This window comes from Falco naumanni, chromosome 3 (genome assembly GCF_017639655.2).
Source record: "Falco naumanni isolate bFalNau1 chromosome 3, bFalNau1.pat, whole genome shotgun sequence".
Classification (NCBI taxonomy): Eukaryota; Metazoa; Chordata; class Aves; order Falconiformes; family Falconidae; genus Falco; species Falco naumanni.
Genome location: NC_054056.1, coordinates 49,999,156 through 50,020,975, shown reverse-complemented (window position 1 = coordinate 50,020,975; position 21,820 = coordinate 49,999,156). Strand labels below are relative to the sequence as shown.

The 21,820-nt window shown below is 40.9% G+C and overlaps 2 protein-coding genes across 3 annotated transcripts in view; both read right to left on the bottom strand.

Annotated features, from left to right (window-relative positions):
- Nucleotides 1-96: 96 nt before the first annotated feature.
- On the bottom strand, nt 97-16,338 carry CAVIN4 (caveolae associated protein 4). Its single transcript, XM_040588620.1, has 2 exons — nt 15,509-16,338; nt 97-1,209 (listed from the first exon to the last, which is right to left on the bottom strand). The coding sequence occupies exons 1-2, from the start codon at nt 15,917-15,919 to the stop codon at nt 553-555; spliced, it is 1,068 nt and encodes a 355-aa protein (XP_040444554.1). The 5' UTR covers nt 15,920-16,338; the 3' UTR covers nt 97-552.
- Nucleotides 16,339-16,435: 97 nt separating this feature from the next.
- The window catches only part of TMEFF1 (transmembrane protein with EGF like and two follistatin like domains 1), a 130,004-nt gene continuing 124,619 nt past the window's right edge, over nt 16,436-21,820 (bottom strand). For both annotated transcript variants that reach the window (XM_040588617.1, XM_040588618.1), the window contains 2 exons: nt 19,380-19,538; nt 16,436-17,671 (listed from right to left, as the gene is read on the bottom strand). In XM_040588617.1, coding sequence (XP_040444551.1) covers nt 17,587-17,671; nt 19,380-19,538 — 244 coding nt within the window. In that variant the 3' untranslated portion in view covers nt 16,436-17,586. The remainder of the gene's footprint in view (nt 17,672-19,379; nt 19,539-21,820) is intronic.

Here is a 21,820-nt window from a genome sequence, read left to right as displayed (position 1 = left end):
CAGTTACTCAAAAACCTATCATTCCTACCACATTCTGTCACACCCTGCATAAAGCAGGAATTTCCTCCTCCTGCTGTTTCAGTGAGGGCCCTTAAATGATAAGATTTGTATAGCTAAATGGACACTTTCCGTAGTTCTTCCTTTCGCTAATACGAAGTAATAGCTGTGTTACTGTTTTCTGATTACAGGAGTCAGTATAAGATAACAGAAATAATTTTTATACTATTGTACATAAAAGTAAAGAGAGTGATCAGGCTGTAAAGTGACTGCTACATCACTGAAAATTCAGATTTCCATCTCCCTTCGGCATGCAAGTTCCATTTGGGTTAACAATGGCTATCGGCATACTGCAAGACGGGGGCGGGGGGGAGCCACTTCATTCACTTTGCATGGCTTGGCTTTTGTCAGGAAGACAACACTACAGACACCCACGTAAGTGACAGAACAACACCAACACGTGTTTTGTGGTATAACACAAATTCACACATTTTTCTAAAGCTGAGTTATCTCTTGTTCAGTAATGATAGAATGGTGTGTTTGCTAATGGATTCTTTACACCGATTGCTTTAAGTCCAGCAAAGGGACATCGTCACCTCCTCCTCCTTCTTTTCCTTCCTGCTTAAGAACAACTTCTGGGATTGTCACTCCTTTTTCAGTTGACTGGGAAGCACTTTTTGTTGCACTATTCTTATCTTTCTTTACCTTAGTGATCACTTCTGTATAAGAGATTTCTTCAGTGAAGGGCTCTGCTGCTGCGAGCTCTGAGGCGATGTGCACGCCAGCTTCCTGGATCCCCTCCTGACCTTCAGCTCCTGTTCGTTCTTTATTTTTTTTATGGATCTTGAATGTCTCCACCGTTGGGGCAGCTTGTGAAATGGTTTTCTTGATCCTTATCCCAGATTGTTTCAGTCTCTCTCCTGACTGCCTGATCCTCTCTCTCCTCTCAGGGGTCACTATTCTAGTTTGAAGCCTGTTTACCTTCTTGCCAAAATTTTGTCTCGTCTTTTGGATATTTTCCCTTGAAAATGCCTTTTTGATATCATCTATGCGCCTCATGCCTGATTTCTTGAACTGGGTTGCTTTGCTTTCTTCGATGTAATATTCTTCATCAGAAGACAGATCATCAGGTGGGAAGAAATCATCCTCTAAAGTTTCACCTGCTGTCTTCTCTTTGATAACAGAGAGAGATGAAGGACACTCGGTTTCCTCCTGTGAATGAAAGCACAGAGTCATCTTCCAGCCAAGTGTATTTTAAAATGATGGTGACTCAAGGTTGGCTTGTAGTTAATTAATGCTAACTGAAATACAACATTGTAACAAAGTACATCGCATGTGTGTGCCATCGTGTGTGCTCTATACAGAATATAAACGGCAGAAGAAACCTTTGGCAAGTTCTGTAAAGACATTATGTCTGATTAAAGACTTCTTTTCAGCGTGGTTCTGCCTGAAACTAATGAATGCCATGGTCCTATGCATACTGGCCTCTAATGGTTTTCAGAGCAGATTTGTCTAGTTCTTTGATTTGTTGAGTTGGGTTTTTTTTGTTTGTTTGTTTGTTTTGGTTTAGGTTTTTTTGAGCTTATCTGCTTCTCTGAGTGGATCTAGATCCGTTATTAGTCAGCATTAAAAGTAGACATCCTGTACACAAAAGAGACTTTTGTGCTTGTGTCAGCTGTACACTCTCCAAATGATACCAGTAGCTCCAGTCCATTACTGTCACCAAGACTATTGCACATTTTTGACTAATTGGAACTTAGCAACATTTCTGTTGCTGCTCAGAAGGGAATGAACCTCAACATATTAATTTACACGTGCTGGCTCCACAAGGGGACAAAGTCAGCAAAGGCATGAGATGTTACTCAGTAAACCCAGTTCCATGCAATTCACTGAGGTGAACTTCACTTGTTCCATCTGGAAATATATGAATGACCCTGAGCAAGCACCTCTATCTCCTGTGGTGAGTTTGGTGGCTTGTATAAGCATGCAGTATTACATATTTATATGATACATATGATATGTATTAGCAGCATCCTTGGAAATGGTGACTGGCCTAGATAACTTTAGCACTAGGAGCTTATGCAGCCTTTCCAAAGAAAGGCTGCTAGAAGCTCAAAGACACAGATTTCCATAGTAAACAAATATGTCACCAAGAATCACCTAGTGGTTAAGGACATGCAAAAAAAAAGGAATAAAGCTTGTGGTAATGGAAAGATTTATCTGAACAGGTTGAATTTCCTAAGGGGGTTGATCTTCTGATCTGAAGACTGCTGTCTGCATGAATATTACAAATTTGTGGCTCAGTGTCAGCGAGTCACTTCTATCTAGAAGTACCAGTGTATGCAGAGTAGAAAACTTGCAACTTGTAGGAGGTGTATGAGATGGACAATGACAGCCCCTGCTTCCCTACTAGACGTGCACGTGCACATGCTCTTCTCCCAGGAGGGGCAGCCCTTTGGGGTTCAGACAGCTATATAAAACTTCTCCGAGCTGTTTCCCATTAGTACTAACTACTTCAGCTGATTTTTGAGGCATGACTGTGTCAGCTCTACCCTTAGTATTACTATCTTAATACAGACAATAGGAGAGATATTAGAAGTTGTGAACCCATGAAGAATGCTTTGGTCACGCTTACTGAATATTTTGCTGTGAACTGATTTCAAGCCAGAAAGATGCCTGTCATTTTTCACAGTGACTCATTAGTAGCAAGTCATGTTTAATGTTATTTTACAGAGTGCTAGCAATACGTAAAATAAAATGCATTAAGCTATTCGGCAGATAAAGTCCACTTAAGAGACTGTCATCATGCCTTGGCTTCATTAAAAACCCTCCAGTAAAACAGTTGTTAATGCTTAGAAAAAATAGGGACAAATTGTGTTGCACTGAGTACAGAAGAATGTTATTCAACTCATCTGTCAAAATCAGCAGGAACAAAACTACAATGCTTTGCTAATAATCATCTTCATTAACATGTGCAAATTAACATTAATTATATAAAGACTTCTATATATAAACATAATCCCTTCTTTTCTGAAAATGAACTAAAACACAGCTGGATAATAATTTCTCAAAGTTTGTAAATTACAGCCCACTCCTTCAGCTGAAATGATAATGAAAATGTTTCCAGAATGACTATTCTGAAATTTCAGTACATATAGAAATGAATACAATATAGTGAATAGAGTATGCTGTTCACATGAAGATTACTTTTTAAAAAGAGAGAAGGCAGAGAGACTATTTACTCTGCAATATTTAAGCTATATTCCTCTGTAAGAACATTTTTTTCTGGGTTTTTTTTTTGTCAAATGTTTGCCAGATTTTTATTGTAGGTAGCTTTATAGTCTATTAGCTAAAGGAGAGAGTGCTTTAACTTTCATACATGTGTTAGAATTAAGACTTGCTAATGCAAGATGGCCTTGTAGACGAGACACAGAAACTAGAACTGCAGCTCCTGAGGAACGTTTTACATTCTGCTACAGACTGAGAATGATCTTTGCCAAATCTTGGATTTTCTCCTCTTCCTTAGTTTCTGCACACATCTTGCAAAGTCAAATGTAGCAAAGCTAAAAATTAGTGTGAGTTTCTATCTCCCCTCAAGAATTCTTGATAGAAGATGTTACCAAAGTGGAAAGTGTTAGTGAAACTGGCTAGCATGTTAAGGAGGTTTCATAATAAAAATGCAGTGACTTTAGGCTCAGTAGGAGAGCTTTCTCATCTGCTTCCTTTCTCTCTTCTGCCTCTCCCCATTTCTTCTTATCACAGGATATCAGTGGAGTAGAAAGAAGAGAGGAGCTTGTCCTTCCTAAAGCAGGAATGATAAGTTTTAGCATCAGGTGGGAAATAGATGGAGTCAAAGCATATAGCTACCAGCTCATTTACAGACTCACTAAAAGCAAAGACCAGCTACTGGTCTCAGTGGCACAGGACAAAGCCCTGAACTGGGTGACAGCTTCCTTCTTGGCTTGAAAGCAGGTGGGACTGGAAATAGCAGGACTGGGCAGCCTGGTGTTAGGGGAGGGTGAGAAGGAGCTGAGCAATTCAAGATGCTACTTGCAAGTTTTAGTTAAAAATCTACTTAGGAATTTCTCTAGGAAGAACTTGTATCTGCCACCACCACTTCATGGGAGGTAAGGGAGGATCTTTAAGCTAAATTTGTAAGTGCTCAAATAAAACGAGGACAGGAGATTATCTCACAGCAGAAGATGACACCAGTAATGCATTTTTAACCTGATTTCTTGAGGAAAGAGGAGTGCAGTCATATGGTCTATTGGTTAATACAAAGGACATGTACTCTCCTTGCCTGGCCTACTGGCAAAAAACCAGATATTCATGTGCCAGAACCAGAAGCAAAGAAGCAAATCAGTGGAAGCTGGTCATTCCGCTTCCCTTTCATCACTCCTCTATAGATAGAGCACCTGGAGAGGGTGCGTACTACAGAGGGTGCTCACACTGGTCCAGATATGCTTGGTGGCTATTATCTCCTGACAAGTCCACCACACAACACAATGGAAACAGACCTGAACCTTTCAAAACAAAAGTGGTTTTCTCCTTCTTCAAGAAAAAAGTCAGGAAATCAGCTGTGTAAGTGGTTGATTTGGAAGTTGTCTCGGTTTTGTACAAAAAGCATGGCATATATGCTCAAATTATGCATCTCCCACCTTCTCATCCTTACACAGCCTCTCCACTAACATATAAATATTTGGGCATTTTCCACCAATTTGAGAATGGAGCTGAGCTCAGGCATGAAGGAATAAGCTCTCTGCTGAGGAGCCAGCTGTGTTGTGAGTCTTTCCACCTGCCCTCCCAGCTGACTGGGGAGTCTGTCCTGAGCAAACACGCCATGGCTCAGGTACCTTGCTTGTAGATCTGGACCTGGCGGTTTTGGTGGGTGGCAGGGGTGCTGGGAAGAGGGGGTTTGTGTTGTGAATGGGTGTAGGAGGGGAGAAGGGAGGAAGAATTACATGGAGTGTTTTTGGAACTGGAAATATTTTGGAAAAATGCATGTGTGTGGCAGGAAACGAGGTCTGGAAGGAGAAAGGCTTCAGATTCTGTGGTAGCAGAGGAGGAACCAAAGGCATTGGTTGAATGATAAGGGAAAACCCTGGAGACCTTTATAGTTCAGCCAGGCAGGGAAAGAAATACAGAGGCCACAAATCTGTGAAGTTAGTTAGATTCACTGCCTAAGAAACAACTTTAACAAACAAAACTTAAAGGTAACAGAACAATTGTACAATTCAGGAGTGGCTGGTGATGCCCCTGGCACAGCAAATTTGCTAAGAAAACATTTTAAACCTGAACTTCACCTTTTCCTAGGTTTTCAGCATTTAACTTCTCAAATACGCCTAGCCAAGGAAGTCTGAGTTTTTAAGGGCCTGGCTGAATACAAAATAAATGTGACTAAACCTCAGCTTTGGTGAAGGCGGCCAGCACGGCATTGATTTGGATGGATGGCTCCAGGGGCAATGAATATGGAAACCCAGATATTTCTAAGACTGGGTTCCTGAGAAAGTCTGACTCCATCATTGCCATTTTCCCCCTCTGCTCCCATTTTAATTTAATTCACAATTAGAAAATTTCCGAAGCAACATAGTCTGTGTCCTTCACATACTCCTTTCGCTCTGTAAAATTTTCAATGGCCGCCAAAATTCTGGCTGCTCTGCACCCGTGTGTGAGAGCACTGGCCAGTTTGCAGGCAATGCCAGTGTCTCCTAATCTCAGGGAAGGGATTACAGCAGTAGCATTTTTCTCCCATAGAAAATAACAAGGCATTTATGAAGAAGGCTAACACACCTGCTCCTTAAACGACACAAAGTGCAAGGTTCTGGCTCTTTTTAACCTCACAGACACCTTAAAAAGAGTAGGTAAATAATCTTAAATGAGGCAATGCCCCTAATCAGCCTTATGAAACTTGAGGTGGTGACACTCAGGCAATTGAAAACTGTGGGGGGGGAAAGAGACTGTCTCAAAATGTGCCTACTTGATAACCCTGCCTGCACAGTCAGGCTCTTCTCACCTCTGGTAGGGAAAGGAGGGAAATGGCAGAGCAAATTATTTAGCATTGTCTCAGCTGTTTTGCTGCAGAGGTGTCCTGGCAAAGATCAGGTTGTTTCTAATAGCAGCTTTTGCTCTTACTGCTGAACTAAGGAGCAAAAACGCCAAGGGGGCTGCTGGAAGAGGAACGTCATGCCTTCAGCAAGGCCAGCGAGGCTGGACAAAGGAAAAAGTGTTATTAAAAAAGGCCCCTCACAAACTTGTTAGCTAAATCTCCACTCCTTATCTTTGTAAGCACAGATGGGATTAATAACTAATAGCAATAGCAGTATTATTTTCATTAAGCAAAGGTGTATTGCTAGTTTAGAGTCCAGTGGATTCTCTAAATGAAGCAGTGATGTAGTGTCATTATACAACAATACTTAGGCTTTAAGTACATTCTTATGATGATTTCAGTAATAATTTTATTATAATGACGTTTAAAAACAAAAAATAATGGGATATGAGGGCATTCTAATGGATGTGGCCAGTTCAAGAGCTCTGCCCCCTGTGTCCTTTCAAGGTTTTGGTACATGTATTCTGGGTTTGTATTTCAAAGCCCAGACTGGGCTTCTAGAGCTGGCAAGGAGAAAAAAAGGTAATACATTGTCTTATGTGTAAATAGATGCTAGAAATGCTATAAACCAGTTCTGCATTCTCTTTTCAAATAGCTCCAAAGTGTAACTCTGACAACCTTTAGTAAAGACAATGTTATCTGCTCTCAACTATTATCTAATTTCAGTTAAAAGTTTAGCTGAACAAAACTTTTTAAGAGACAGAAAACAGTAGCAGAGAAAATTAGATTATTTGTATAAAATTATGTATATATAAAAGGTATATAAAAATATATATTGTGTGCATAAATATGTAAAATGGAGACTCAGAATGCTCCAAAAGAAACTGCTTACAGCATAAGTAGGGAGGAGAGACAGATGAAACTCCATAACTTGGAGTCATTGTGTTGCGCAGGGAAAAGGCCACAGCAAGTGATCTTTGAGCCTTGGGATGTGTGGCAGGGAAGGTGCAGGTGATGATTAACATATGCACAGATGGGACTGGTGATCACCTGACCATTCTGAAGCAGAGCACGAAGCCGCAAAATGGTCGAAAGCTACCCAGCACATGGTGCTGCTGCCGTGTCTATGACAACTGGTGATGCAAATAACTGGCAGCATATGGGCAGGAAACTGCATCGCCACAATGTTTAAAAAAAATCCTAGAAATTTGCATGTTAAATGAATGATTTGCTATTCAAACTGACAGCTGAGGTAAATCACTAAAACATCTCCTTGAAATTGCTCTCTAAATCAATATGAAACCACTGATGAATAACCAATTACAAATCATTCAGTACTTTTACTCATATTCTAACAGTTAAGAGTGAAGCTTTATAAATCTCAAGCGATCCCTTCATTTTTTTTCTACAAATATGCCATTTCAAAATATCTGCCATCAGGCCAAAAAGCTGCTCAAATGAGAGAGAAATAAGATTATTTTAAAAGAGTACCTAAGGGTTTTTATCGAGTAAAGTTGATAGAAAGTAAACACTTAAGTACATAAGACTTTATAGCCAAGTTCTGTTGCTTGTATTTAGAATTATTTTTACATAATGAAAAAGCAGCCTGGCCAGAACAGCCAACCCCCCTCATTTCTCTTTTGTGAAGCCTAATACACATCCCTTTTCTGTAAATTCTGACAGAAATTAATTAATTTAACCAGGAGCATACAATGACTATAAAGAAACCTAGCTCATTCTCTCATTATCTGACTGCAGCAAGCTACAGACAACGAGCAAACAGCACCCAGTTACACCACATCACTTGGAGAAGCCTTTGGATCCAGGCCACCACAAGCTACATAAAAAGGACTGCTGTAGCTCCAGGGGAAAATTAAATCTTCACACTTACTTTGCTTTGCTATTGTTTTATGGAACTAGCCTGTGGAATAGCTCTGCAGGTCAGTCCACAGATCTGCAATTGAGCTGGTGAAATTTCTCACTTCTAAATTATCTGTAGATACCAGCCCTTTGTCAGTGGAGGAAAATGAGCAATCACAAGATGTGATAAGACAAAAATACATGTTTGGTAATGTTTTGATGCATTCATTTGCCACAAGGTGACTGCTCTTGCAAGCTAGCTGGAACAGGGAAGTGTTCTCAAGTACAAGTGAAACCCAGCCAGCCATCAGGAGCTGCTGAACTCATCTGCCCAAGCAACCACATCTCCATATGAAGTTGCTTCTGGATGCCTTTTCAACTAGATGGAGAGAACAGGTACTTATAAAGTACAAACTGTATTCAGAAGTAGATATCTACAACAAGTCAGGTGAATCAGGCTCCATGCATTTCTCTCTGCTCGCTTGCAGGGAATCTGCAGGCCACGTGTACAAACGTCTGTGTTACTGATGTCTAATGCTTGGCGAGATGAATCCCATTCCAAACTCTGAACTTGCTGTTAGTGACTTCATGTATTTCCCACATCTGTCCCTGCGCTGTTTTGATCAACTTTATTCTTGTACTAAAACAATAATTGCAAGGCTCAGCTGTCTTCAGTAGTGCTGAGAATATAAATCCCAACTGCATGTCCCCAGCCAAGTCCATTGCTGAATGTGGGCCTCAGGCATGGAAGGGTATGGCTGAAGATAGGTGCGTGCCCACGGCAGCCCTGCTGACACACCGCTCCAGGCAGCCCCTAGGGCTGTGGGGAAGGGGCACGGCACCCGAGGCTCATGGTGTAGCTACTCTCTTCTGCCGGCCTGCAGGCCAGCCACCAGCAAAGCCCTGAGCAGCGGCAGCCAGTGCGAAGGTAAATTCCACCACTCCATGTTAGTAAGTGGAGAAAAATCAACAGCAGCCCTGAGAAGCTGCCAGCCTGTACCCTGTGGGGATCGTCACAAAGGAACAGCTCTGGGGATTCCAGTTACACCGGATCAAACGGAGTAGAGTCAAGTTTATAATCTGCTACAAACACAGTCCTGAGAAATACGCAGCCTGTTTCATTGTAGGAAGACCAAAATGGCCCAACAAGCTACTTTTTTTTTTTTTTTTTTTTTTTTTTTAAATTTTCCCTTTCCCCTCTTCCCTGTGAATGTGTCACTAGAAACACAGATTTTCTTCAGTGGGTTGAAAGGTGTTGATTTTTTTCCTAGAAGTCACAGGCAATTTGTGACCTTCTTGGCTGCCCCCAGTACCGCAGCGCCGGCTGTGCCACCCCGCCATAGCCGGCTGCACAGCACGGGGTCGCGCGGCGCCTTCACCTAAACTTGACACTGCAAACAAAGGGCTCTTGCTACGCTCTCTGATACAGGCCTTGAGTTTCTTTCTTTTATTCTCTGTAATCTCAGCGAAGGCAATTACCTGTCCCAGCTGTAAAAATATTTGTAAAGTTTGTGCCACAAGACTCTCACAAAAGGCCTGTGTCATTGGGCTGCTGGGGCCCATGGCTCTGCTGTCACAGGTAGTCAACCTACGCCATCTTTTTTTTTTCATTCAGTCTTTGGGCTCCACTTTAATAGCAATTGAAGTTTTCTTATCTCCCCGTGGGTTCTAGCAGAAGGCTTTGACCAGACCCTTATGTCTCCAGGACTAAGAATGCCTAGTTTCTGACCTAAGAAGACTTGTGGACAGTTCACACCCATTTCATATTTTTGCTGATTTTCTCTACTGGACTCCTCATCCATGCCCCAATGTGCATATAAACGACAGCCACAAGCTCTCTTAGACTCTTTGTCTCACTGAATTGAACCAAGCTAGGAAGACCTCCTCGTCTCCCCTCATTTACCAGGGCTTCCCATTCCTCTGATGGGCCTGGTAGCTGTTTTCCAAACCTGTTCAGTTTTAACACAACTTACTGCAACAGGGGTGATCAGAGCTGTATGTAGTAGTCCAGACAGACTCTGAAGTGTTTTGGGCAAGGGCACATTGATAGTGGGGAATTTTACCAGTGAGCTTCACTGTAAATGTTGCAACTAACGTATCCCTGACATTGCCAAGCTGTGCTACTAGTAGAATGCTGCATTGTATAGTTTAGCTGCTAAGTAGGTAATAACCGGTCCAAAACCAAGACATGAGCCAAGAGTGCTGAAACAAGGCCAGAAGAAGAGACGGTCATGAAAAAGATAAGAAGCATAAGAAAAGGAAGATGATGAAGCAGAGGAAGAAAGGATGAAGGTGCCCCAAAGAACCACCAGAGGACCCCGGACCCATTAGGCCACACATGCGTAGTAAGAGTGTAGGTATGATAAGTAGTTCTTGGAACTGTAATGATAATTGGTTCTTGGAACTAATAGTTTCTCAGAAATGTCATTAAAATGTATAGATTGGCCATATAAAGATAAACAGTGAATAAAGTTGGTATGCGTGTTGGGCGGAACTTACCCTCTGTGCATCCGGTGCCAAAAATAAAGAGTGCCTGCCTTCTAAAACTCCAGACAATATTAGAGAGCTTTGTCTCTGATTTTTCAGTATCACTGGGAGTCTCTATAATTTCTGGAAATATCTTGCCTGAAGCCTTTCATACCCACATTTTTAAGAGCCACAACATCAAATAGGCTCTCAGCCATCTTGTGAGCAATCAATACACCATTTTCTGTCCTTTCCAAACCACAGGGCCTCAGAAAACAAACTACCAACAAGGGCTTCTGCTAAAAGTACAGGAATTTACACTATATACACTTAGCATTATTACACCTCTAAAGATAATTTGCTTTCTTGTCAATATTTCTTTCTCTGGACTGACAGCTCCTCATTTTGAGCATATTTTATTAGCATCCACACCTTTTCTGTGCCAAGATCTTTAATAAAGGTATTACACAGTTGACAAAGACGGTCTTAGAAGCAAGCACTTTTAGAAACTCATTCAGAAATCTCACTTCCCATTTCAACACAATCCACTGTCATCTGTTGTTTTTCCAGATTACCTGTTATGAGGTAAAATATCAGGTACATATATATGAGAAAGGATAAGACCTCTCATGTTTCCGCAAAACAGAAAAAAATATCAAATATGAATTTCCTAGCACAATCTGCTCTTGGTGAGCTATGTAACTCCATGGTACTAATAATTCTGTTCTGCAGAACCCCTTCTGAGCCTGCCATTATTATGCCCAAATGGTGTCAGATGAATGGCAATAGCTCATACAATTTCCTTTGTCTTTTTCTAAACAGAAGTGTTACATTTTCTGCCTCATGCCATGCTTACTATCACAGGTTTTTCTCAGAATAGCTGCAATTAAAACTCCATGCTGATGGATGGTGGGTTGGTGGCCCTGGTCTTTCAGTGTCCTCATCTCCTAAGGTTGTGACACCATGACTTTAACTCCCACTTTGGATGGAAATGCTTCCACTTCGTATTTACAGGTTATTGTCCCCATCTCAATCTCACCATTTTTACTGTCCAAGTCATTATGCTGCAGAAGGACAGTGGCTAGGAAAACCACTTATATTTTAAATTACTTATGCATAATATGAGCAGCATACACAAGGCTACTTCTGCTAGTCTCTCCCCATATGTGCGGTGGAGCAATTGCAGGGCAAACAAGTTGGTTGTAACATCACTGTGTATGCCAGCCAAGCCATAACCTTACTTGGTTTCTTACATGTCCTCTGTGACTGTCCACTAATTTTAAATGTCAGACAGCTGTGAGTGAAACAAATGCATGCATCCCTTCATAGGAAGTTGTTACACATTTATGATGCTGTCCTGGTTTTGGCCGGGATAGAGCTAATTTTCTTCCTAGTAGTTGGTACAGTGCTGTGTTTTGGATTTAGTATGTGAACAACGTTGATAATGCACCGATGTTTTAGTTGCTGCTAAGTAGTGTTTACCTTTAGTTAAGGACTTTTCAGTTTCCCGTGCTCTGCCAGTGAGGAGGTGTACAAGAAGCCAGAAGAGAACAGAGCCAGGACAGCTGACCCCAGCTGGAAAAAGGGATGTTCCATACCACAGACCATCATACTCAGTAGATAAACTGGGGGGCAGTGGGCTGGGGGCAACTGATCACTGCTTGGGGACTGGCTGGGCATCCGTCAGTGGGTGGTGTGCAATTGTATTGTGCATCACTTGGATTTTTTTCCTTTTTGGATTTTATTCCTCTCTCTCCCTCTCTTCATTACAATTATTATTGTTATTGTTGTTATTTTATTTTTACTTTATTTCAACTATTAAACTGTTCTTATCTCAACCCACAGGTTTTACCCTTTTCCAGTTCTCCTCCACAACCCACTGGTGAGTGGGGGGACTAAGCAAGTGGCTGCATGGTACTTAGCTGGGGTTAAACTATGACAGGTGCTTTGTAAAGTAATAGAAATATTAATATAATATTAGTATATTATATATATAGTAATAGAAATAGTAATAGAAAAGAGCCCAGTAACTGTAACATGGACTTTCTGGTGCCTGTGTGCTCCCATTCTGCAAAACATGCAGAAATGTAAAAGAAACAAGTTATTTCAGGATTAAAAAAAAAAAGAAGAAGAAAAAGAAAAATCCCCTTTAATTTCTGAATAGTTTAGTCAGAATGAGTTAATGAGTTACATTGCTAGATACTGTTTGGTTGCAGGGAAACGGTAGCTCTCACAGCTGGTTATTCAGACTAACCTGCACAGAAGTGAACAGTGACCTGTACGACCTGTAATGTCCTTTGCTTTCCCCACTAAAGCCTCAGAGCACATAGTGCTCCAGGGTCAAAGACCTCACTAGAAAGTCTGAGGTAACCTTGCATTTTTAATCATGCAATCAGCCTGGGGAGGAGGGATGCTTGCTACCAAATTTCTCCTCAACTGCATGGTCTTTAAAAAATGAATGCTCTCAATTTCCCTAATCATTATGCTCAAGGATGATCACTTTGTCTCTTTTTAATGCAAGGATATTGCCAACTCTTTTCATCATTGCTGACATCTCTTCCAGCCAAGGATCCTTTCAATCTGCCTGCTCCTTCTATCAATGATAAGATCAAGGCTATCCACTTGAAAGAAAATCTTTAGGATTTAATTGGTGTTTCCCTTTTCCTCCTATGTCGATATTCTGGCAAAAGTTAAAAGTAAAACCCATGTGTGCCTACCCACATAGGCATTCAACATCGGCCATACACAGGTCATTGGCTCCATCACAATGTCCCAAATGCTTAATCAGAAAAAAATCTCAGTACAGATGAGCTGTCACTCACAACAACCAAGTAAACAACTTGGTTATACCCATTTGTAAAATACAGTGGAGGGAGTATGCTGATTCTGTAGCTATTAACAGACTCCCACTCACTGTAGCCAAGCTTCAGTCATTCAGGTCTAGGCATTCCAGCAGTATGCCTACAGTGATGTAAATCAACAGTGTAAAAATCACTGCACTTGTGTGAAGCGACTCACAAATGTACCTGTTCCTTAAAGCTTCAGTGCAATCTTGACTATTTTGTGTGTTCCAGATTTTATGGAGCAATGCAGTTATCCTCCCCAAGTGTTAAATGTCAGATCCTAGAGGGATCAGCATATCTGCTCCTCCTCCATGCAAGAGGGAAAATGTTCTTCAATCTACCTTACAAAAGGGATGGAAATCAGAGAGGGAGTCATTCACGTTTGCACTGGCAGTTCTCAGCTACTGCAGAAAGGGGAAGCTAGAAAGAGAGCAACCAAAAATGGTATTGCCCTTGCTGAAAAGTACCCCCTAAGACTTAAACCTACAGAATGGGGTGCAGGTCATTCTTGTCCAGCAAAACCAGCAGAGGTTTCAGAAACTCCTACTGAAGGTGAGTCTTAGAGAAAGTACACATCATGAGAGCCACCTTTTGTGTGATATATCTGAAAATATCAGCACCTGTTTTTTATAGCTGTGTATAAATCCATTTTCACCATATTTTACTACATTTTAAAATAAGCAACAACTCATGTCTTGCTAGGAGAAAAATTTACATTATGTAGTGAATACTGTTTTAAGAACAATTATTTTCAAAGCATTGATCCTGCTGCAATCATTATGGTAAAGGCCCATCAATGAAATGGCATTAGGCCATTAACCAGGGAAGTCAGAGATATTTATTACCTTTAGCTGGGAAATGATTTGCAGGGAAAAAGTGAAAGTGCCTGTTTTCTGTTCCGTAACGACGGTACAGCTTGCAATAATTTTAATAGGTCAAATTGTGTCTGCTTTCTCCTGAGCATCCATAGTAAGTCATTCTGTCAGAAAATCTGGGAGGCACAAATTGGTACTATTGCATGTGGTACTAACATTACACTAAAGAGGTAATGTTTCCTACCTTCAGCTTTTACTCCTTTTTTTTTTTTTTTTAAAGCTATTTTTTTTCCCAGGAGTAGAAAATGAAGTAGTTAAGAAAGCTAGATTGTGCAGAAGAATTTGTCAGCTGTATAAGGTTGTGAATATATGCAGTGAAACACACAGCTCCATTCATTGCAAGTAATGTTATTTATGTACAAACAGATGTAAGACCAGGGGATAAGGCTGGGTGACGGTAGTGCGTTGTGTTACTCATGAGGGCTGATATTTTCAATGTCTAATGGTGAATATGACTCATTTGAAAGAAGCTTTGGGAACTCCCTAGTATGAAGGAGCAACTATGCTTCTGGCAAATGATTAAGCACTCTTACTTTCTATTCACTTGGGGAGCTGGGAAGTTTCAGCAAATGCAGGAGCAGGCCAACAAACAAATGGGTTTCACAGCACTTGCTAACACTGACAGACCCCATGAACTGCCTGCAGTGTCTATTCATATGGATGCAAGTGAGACCACACCGTTTCATGAAACTTCTTTCCAAACACAATTATGACTTACATATATATATATATATATATAAGAACAACGAGCATCCTGCAATGAGGTCAATGAAAGAAAATGTATTCTTGCTTGCCCAATATGACTGGAAGAACAGTGATGGGTTAAACCATTTCCAAAGTAGAGCATGCAAAGGACTATGTGCTGTCATGAAGGCTTTGTGGGTCTGAGTTTTAGTTTGTGCATATACTGCTATAGACTGAGACAATGAAAAAATCCCCAATTTATCAGCACTACGAAAGCCTAGGCAATGCTGCAAGTTAAACAAACCATATGTTTTGAAATTAGCATTAGAAGAAAGTCTGTGTTCCAGGGAGCCTGAAAAAACTTTTGTTATTTGAACTTCTACCTAATATGGTGAAAAAAATAACAGGGATGAATCTCAGGCATGGTTTGTATGACAAGACTTGCAGGGCCTGCCTCATATTACCTTTTGGAAAGGCAACAAATAGTCCTTGCTGATCTGCAGTTAATCTTACATGACTGGCTCAGAAACCTACCAGCACTAATAATAGACTGTGTGTGCTGCCGTCAGGAGGTTCATGCTGAAAAGCACTGAGGAGCACAACTCAATGTTAAAGAAAGCATAAAATACCTCTATGTTGGACAGACTGTGTCCTTTGGTTCATTAACCAATGCCTACCAGCAGCCACCAAGGAGGTGACACAAGGACAGTGCTACAAGAAATTAGGTTTGAGGTTACCTGATAGATTACAACCCGGAATTTGTTTTTTCTCAGCATCTCCTCTTGTTTCGCTTCCACCTTCCTCACGCTGGCGCTCTGCCTCTCCACTCGTGCCCGCACCTCCTTCACGGTGGAGCTGACTTTGCGGGTTTTCTCCAGCAACTTGTTCACTGTGTAGCCTGTATTGCCATGAGCCTGGGCGAGCTTTAAAATGTCAATCTGTATAGTCTTGATGGTGTTTTCCATTTCCCTGTGCCTCTCCTCTATCCTTTTCTGGCTTGCCTGCACACTGTCCACAATGTTGGCCACTTTGTCCAGGACTGTCACAATCGTGTAAGCTGCATCTTGCTCTTCTTCCTCCTCAGTGACACTGGAGAGACGATTTTGGTGGGTTTTGTCAGCCTCCAAGGTGATTTCACGGCGATCCATTTTGCCTGCCTTCGGCCAGGTTGGTGGGAGGCGAAGTTTCAGTGATCCTGCCAGAATGATTCTGGCGCTGCTGCAGGGACCGAGGGCGACAGCTGGCTCCGGCGATGCTCAAAGTAGGGTGTGAAACACCACTCCTGGAGCTTAGTCAAATACTTCTGACTATAAAATATCCACACATGTTTGTTTGGATACTTTCAGCAACATGAAACCCCTAAAATTAGGAAGCAATATCTGGAAAGGAACATACGTTTAAAGGGTCACGCTTCTGTACTGATGAAGTTATTAGTGTTAATCCAAGAAAGTTAAGTAACTTACTAATTAGGCAGGAAAGCAAACTTGCATATTTTTAATGATCTACTTTCATTTTTGTGTTACTGGAGTGCTTTCCTCCAAGGGAATTCAAAGAGCGGTCAGGAAAATTAACACGGTTGTTTTTTCCAGCAAAACAACTTCAGATCTTCAGCTTGCTGCATTTACCACATGGGCTAACAAATAAACACACTAAACCAGAGGCAATATAGTGAAAACGTTGTATTGTGACATGCTTTTCCAGTTCAAAATGTTGAAAGCATTTTTTTTTTTTATTGAACAAATTATTAAATCCTACATGCAAAATTCTGAAATTCTAAACTACATGTTAAAACAGCTGAACACATCCTATTCACACTTTATCTTGGGATCTTTCAAACGACAACTAACAGTCTATTAATATAACTATGACCAGCAGACTAATTTGGATGGACTTCTTTAGCTCTTGAAAATACTCTATACAAGAGCACTAGTAATTCATTCACTTTTATTTTTTTTATTTTAATCACAAACACTATACAATCCATATTGTAGGTGTTAAAACATGTATTTTCTTTAAAAAAGTTTAAGAAGTATTAAAACAGATTTAACAGTGATAAAGTAGGCTTTATTCCAATCATTTTTTGTGTTCAATTATTCAACACCAATTTTTACAATACCTAAATCTACTAAGACCTACTTCTTTTGGACCTGTGCCATCTGCTCTACCAGGTAACTTCCCAAATTATGAAATTTATAATTTTCCTTTTTAAAAATAAATTGTTGGAATTATTTATGAAGATGGCAGTGCTTAGACCCAGCCCACACGTTTTATAAATATGTTACAACTACACACAGCACACAGCTTCACAGTTCATGCGATAGGCAGTGTCTAAAAAATCAGTTACTAACTTCCAAAAACATTTAAATATCTACGGTATTTAAACACAGTGTTTTCTAGTTTCTCATAAGAAAAGTAAGCTGTAAACATTTTTACCTTTAGTTCATGCCTTGTTTGCTAGGTAATGTGGATTTTTTGTTGTATTTTTGTTTGTTTATGTTTTTTTTTTTAAATCTACAACCATTGGTGGAATAAATCTGTGTTCCCAAAAATATTACATTCCATGGATAAAGCACAAGTCTATTATATAACCATGTGATACAGATACAGAAAATGAACTACTGTATTCAAAAACAGAAAGTAAAGGTACTAAAACAGTTCAGAGCTGTTAGAGCTGATGCTTTCAGAATACAGACCAACATTGTTACACTAAAAATGTTCAAAAATAAGGCCTCTGAAATAAATATTTCCATTCTTTAAAAAAAGATATAATAAAAATGTACATCACATGGTCAATGTAGGTATAAAAATCACTAAGTTAAACCATTCTGGATGATGTATCTGAAGTAAAATGGCCTAGGTTTTGCTTCTGCCGACGTCCTCTATTGTTTTTGGGGCATTTTCTGTTTAAAAAAGAGAAAGAAAAAGGGCTAATTTTATATATGCCACATAAAATTAAGCCTAGCAATAACACATTGACTTAACTTTCCGTACTTAACAATAGCAAGGAGTCTATAAGCTGTGCTGACTAGGGGGAGGTTCTGCTGTCTGGTACTGGACTGTCATCTGGGGATGTCCATGGGACCCCAGATCTCTCAGAAGGGAGTTCTGCTTGAACTTGAGACCAAAACCAGCAAGGTGCTATATCCTTCGGCCTTGATCCAGCAAAACACATACCACGGTGAATAATTGCATTGACTTGACTTTATACATATTTCATACTTAAAATCCTATGGATTACCATCCACTGGATCAGTCAGCTTTTTGAAGTGCTGGACCTGCAGGTGCCATGCTCCTTGTGGCAGCCCCTGAGACAGAGCCCACCCAGGACTCTCTGTGGGGTAACTCAGGTGCTCCCTTTCTTGGGGATATGGACACAGAACTAAGAAAGGATTCACAAAAGCCAGAAATTCTGAATGGGACAGAACTTAGCCCATCAGACAGCAGGCAATCCACGATGGAGCAGTCCTGCTGGGATGTGGCGAGACAGACCGTCCCTGAGAGACTGTGAGCTGGGGAACAGTCACAGGGAGGCTGAAAGAGGAGAGCTGCTGAACCACGGCCTTCCACACCACTCCTTTGGCCAGCAGATTGTTGATTAAAAAAGGAATGACATCAATTGCATGAGCCAGGTAAGCTTTTATATGTGCAGGAGGCATTAAATATGTGTATTTATACCTGCTATGTTGAACCTTACAAGGGAGATAGGAAGGAGGTCTGTATTGTTTGCTCATAGGGGCATCACTCTATATCGCTGAGTTTGGGAAGCCATGCACTAACGCAGCAGCAGCAAATTTTATGTAACTGGAGCTGAAAAAGTCAAGGACCAGTGGAGGAGGAAAACGTGAAGTGTGGCTTGGATGCCCAAACGTAGGACTTAAATGTTTCATGTACCTATAATGTAATTAAGTCATCCTTACTCTATCCCAGACCCCTCAGTCCTCACTGGGTTCAAGTCCTTGATGAGCAAACTGAATCCCTTGTCATCAAAAAGAATCCATGGCTCTCATCTCAGTTTTCATACAGGGTGAGACTCTGACACAAGTCAGAAACTTGAACTCTGTGCTCATGCATCTTTACAATTCATAAAATAGGTTCCCATGGAAAGCGCCTAATAATAGGGCTGGTTGCACATTGATTTTCATAAAACATCTATGGTGGGAGGGATACTTCTTTCTCTGTGTAACACCACTTGCAGTGGTGCTGAAGAGAATAGCGTCTTGTCAACCTCTCTGGTTTCACTGGGTAAGAGAGGGGAATCATAGCTTCCATAGGTTATCAGCAATGCTTGAATACCTCTAGTGAAAGTCTAACACAGTAGCTGACCTTCGGGATATATTCCAAGGCTGACCTGTTCTGCTGGGTATTTGGTCTGGGGATTCAGAGTGGTTATGGGTGGTTTGTGAATTAAAGAAATGTATGTTTTCCGACAAAAAGAAAATCGTGGTAGGATGTTACATAATCCTCCCACTTCAGTCATTAGGTATTTTTTATGTGAGTATTTTAAGATACATGTTAGAGAGCATAACATTTTGGAGGTCAGATATTTAAATACAAAAAAAAAAGTATCCATACAATGTGTAATTTTTCACTGTTTTTGTCTTTACCTACCTTGTTATGCACATGACAATTGCAACTATAATGGCAATCTGTACAGCTCCAATTATTGCTGCAATAAGGACATGCGTAAGTTTTTGTCTACTTGGGACAACATAAAGAATACTAAAGTCTGTCTTTTCACAGTGCTGCCCAGTATATCCTGATTCACACCTGAAAAAGAAAAGAAATATTTCATGGAATCTGTAATTTGACAACAGCCCACTCATTTTGCAGATGAAAGGAGCCCAAGGTGACTCCAGCTGAGAAAGGGCTGGTGAGAAGGCAAAGGTGTGGTAGCACTTGGGTTGAGGAATGGTTTGGATTTCTGTGACAAGAGAAGAGACAGAGCAGATATTCTCTGCTGTCTTGGATGAGGTTACTAATGGCCATCTGAAAACACACCAGTGTGGTAAAGGCCCTGACTTGGCAAAAGAATTTTGTGGGTCGTTATTAAATCGGGGCGATATTTAGGAAGAATAAAGCAACTAGGTGAAACAGGTAGACACACAGAAGCATGCTCATGAAACAAAGTGAGCATGCTCTTTCAGCTGCAATGTCAATATGGGGAAGAAGTGTCAAAGAGGAAGAGAAACCTTGACAAATGGGGGAAAAGGAAGAATTCCTTTTCAAACTGCAGCCTACAGAAGTGAAATCTTGCTTAACCTATTGGACAAGACCAGCATCAAACCCCCTCCTGCCTTGTCACCAAACTAAAACTTGTCAGAGGTCAAGTTAGAAAACCCAACAGCCCGCAACTGTTCAAGTGAGAGTTCATGGAATAATCCATACAAATTGGCCAGGGATGGGGGAGAAATGGCTGGAGACAGAAGAGAAATGGCTGCTTTAAATGGTACCTTCCCTGAGTAAAGCAGCAATTGGCTTAATGAGAACCTCAGCAGAGGCTGCTCCTGATCAGCGACGTGTTCAGGGAACGTGAGATGTGCCAGTGGTGAAGGTGGCAGTGGAAACACACCCTGGAGCAATTCATGTTGCATGGCGAGAGACCCTGAAGCACAACAAGGAAAGGCAAGTGCCACTCAAGACACCGAGCTAAAGTCTACAGACTCAAAGGCCACCACTTGCATCCCTGAGCAAGTTCCTTGTACAGCTATCCTTTAAAACCAACTGATGTGAATACATCATTAAGGGCAAATGAATCAAACAATTGGCCTCCAGCTCTGTAGTAGAAAGCTGGAGAAGAAATACTCACATGCAGACAAACAATCCTTTAGTAAATTGGATCAGATAAGCCCGAATGCAACACAAAATCGGTCTCATCCATCCAAAAGCTTTGTACTAGGGTAGGAATTAATTCTGTTTGGAGGAACGAAATAATTACTCCACAGACCTTCCCACAACTGCTAATGCAAATCCTAATCTGCCTTTGCATGCAGAGATTACTGCTGGGGTTTACATGTTCATAATCTTGTGACTCTACTTTCTCCAGCCATGAGCTGCTATGTAAGGAGTTTTGGTTCAGGCATGAGACAAGTTCCAGTAAGAGTGCAGTCATTAAAGAAAAGCCCCCATGTACTGTAAGTAAGCTTGGTAGTGGCTAGGAAGGGAATCAAAAGAAACATGTACAAGAAGGAAGAGGATGGGGCACACGTTGGTAATAATGCCAAAAGAAACAGTAAGGAAGAGGACTCCTTGCTAGCGGACTGAATTCTTATTGTTACTTTGCTTTTGTTCTCATTAAAGAAGGTAAAAGACAAAGTGTGCTCAGTGTGTAAATTGCTTTAAAGCAGAGGAGGCAAAACAAAGCAGAGGAGGCACAAGCAATTCAAAGATGTTTTCTCAGAAACACTGAAGCAACAGGAAATTAGTGAGAAATATTGAATAGAGATTCAGGAGTATTGAATTCCTGCAGAGAAGAATTGTTTGTGTTAAGAACTATATTGGTGGTGGGATGAAGTACTAGGCACTAGCTTAAGCTACTGTAAACTAGTAGAAAAGATTTTAAAGCATTCTGCTACATTAATATATAGTGAGACAATATAGCGTTAATATAATAGCAAGATAAATAGAGGTCAGTATGGATTTATCAAAATATGTTGATCAGTCAGTTAATTGAGTTAGTTTAAAGAAGTTGCAAGCCCTTTGCAAAGGATTGAAGTGTGCCTCCTTGATGCAGCCTGCCATAAGGACAAGGCAAAACTGCACTGCACAAGGAGGGCAACAGGGGATAGACCAGATCCCAGCTGTACAAAGGCTGCTAAACTAAGTATTACACATTTGATTACGACAAAACCTTCCTCCCACCTGCCTGCTGTCAGTCCTGGAGGATTGCTGTACAATGAGCAAGGAGATTCGTTGCCCCCAGTGAGAGCAAAAGTCAGAATTTGCTCTGTGCAGGTATTTCCTGCAGTTTTGTAGGTCTTCTGATACCTCACATATATCACTACCAGGAAAGGAGAAAGAAATGAAACAATGTATATGCTAGATGTGTGTGA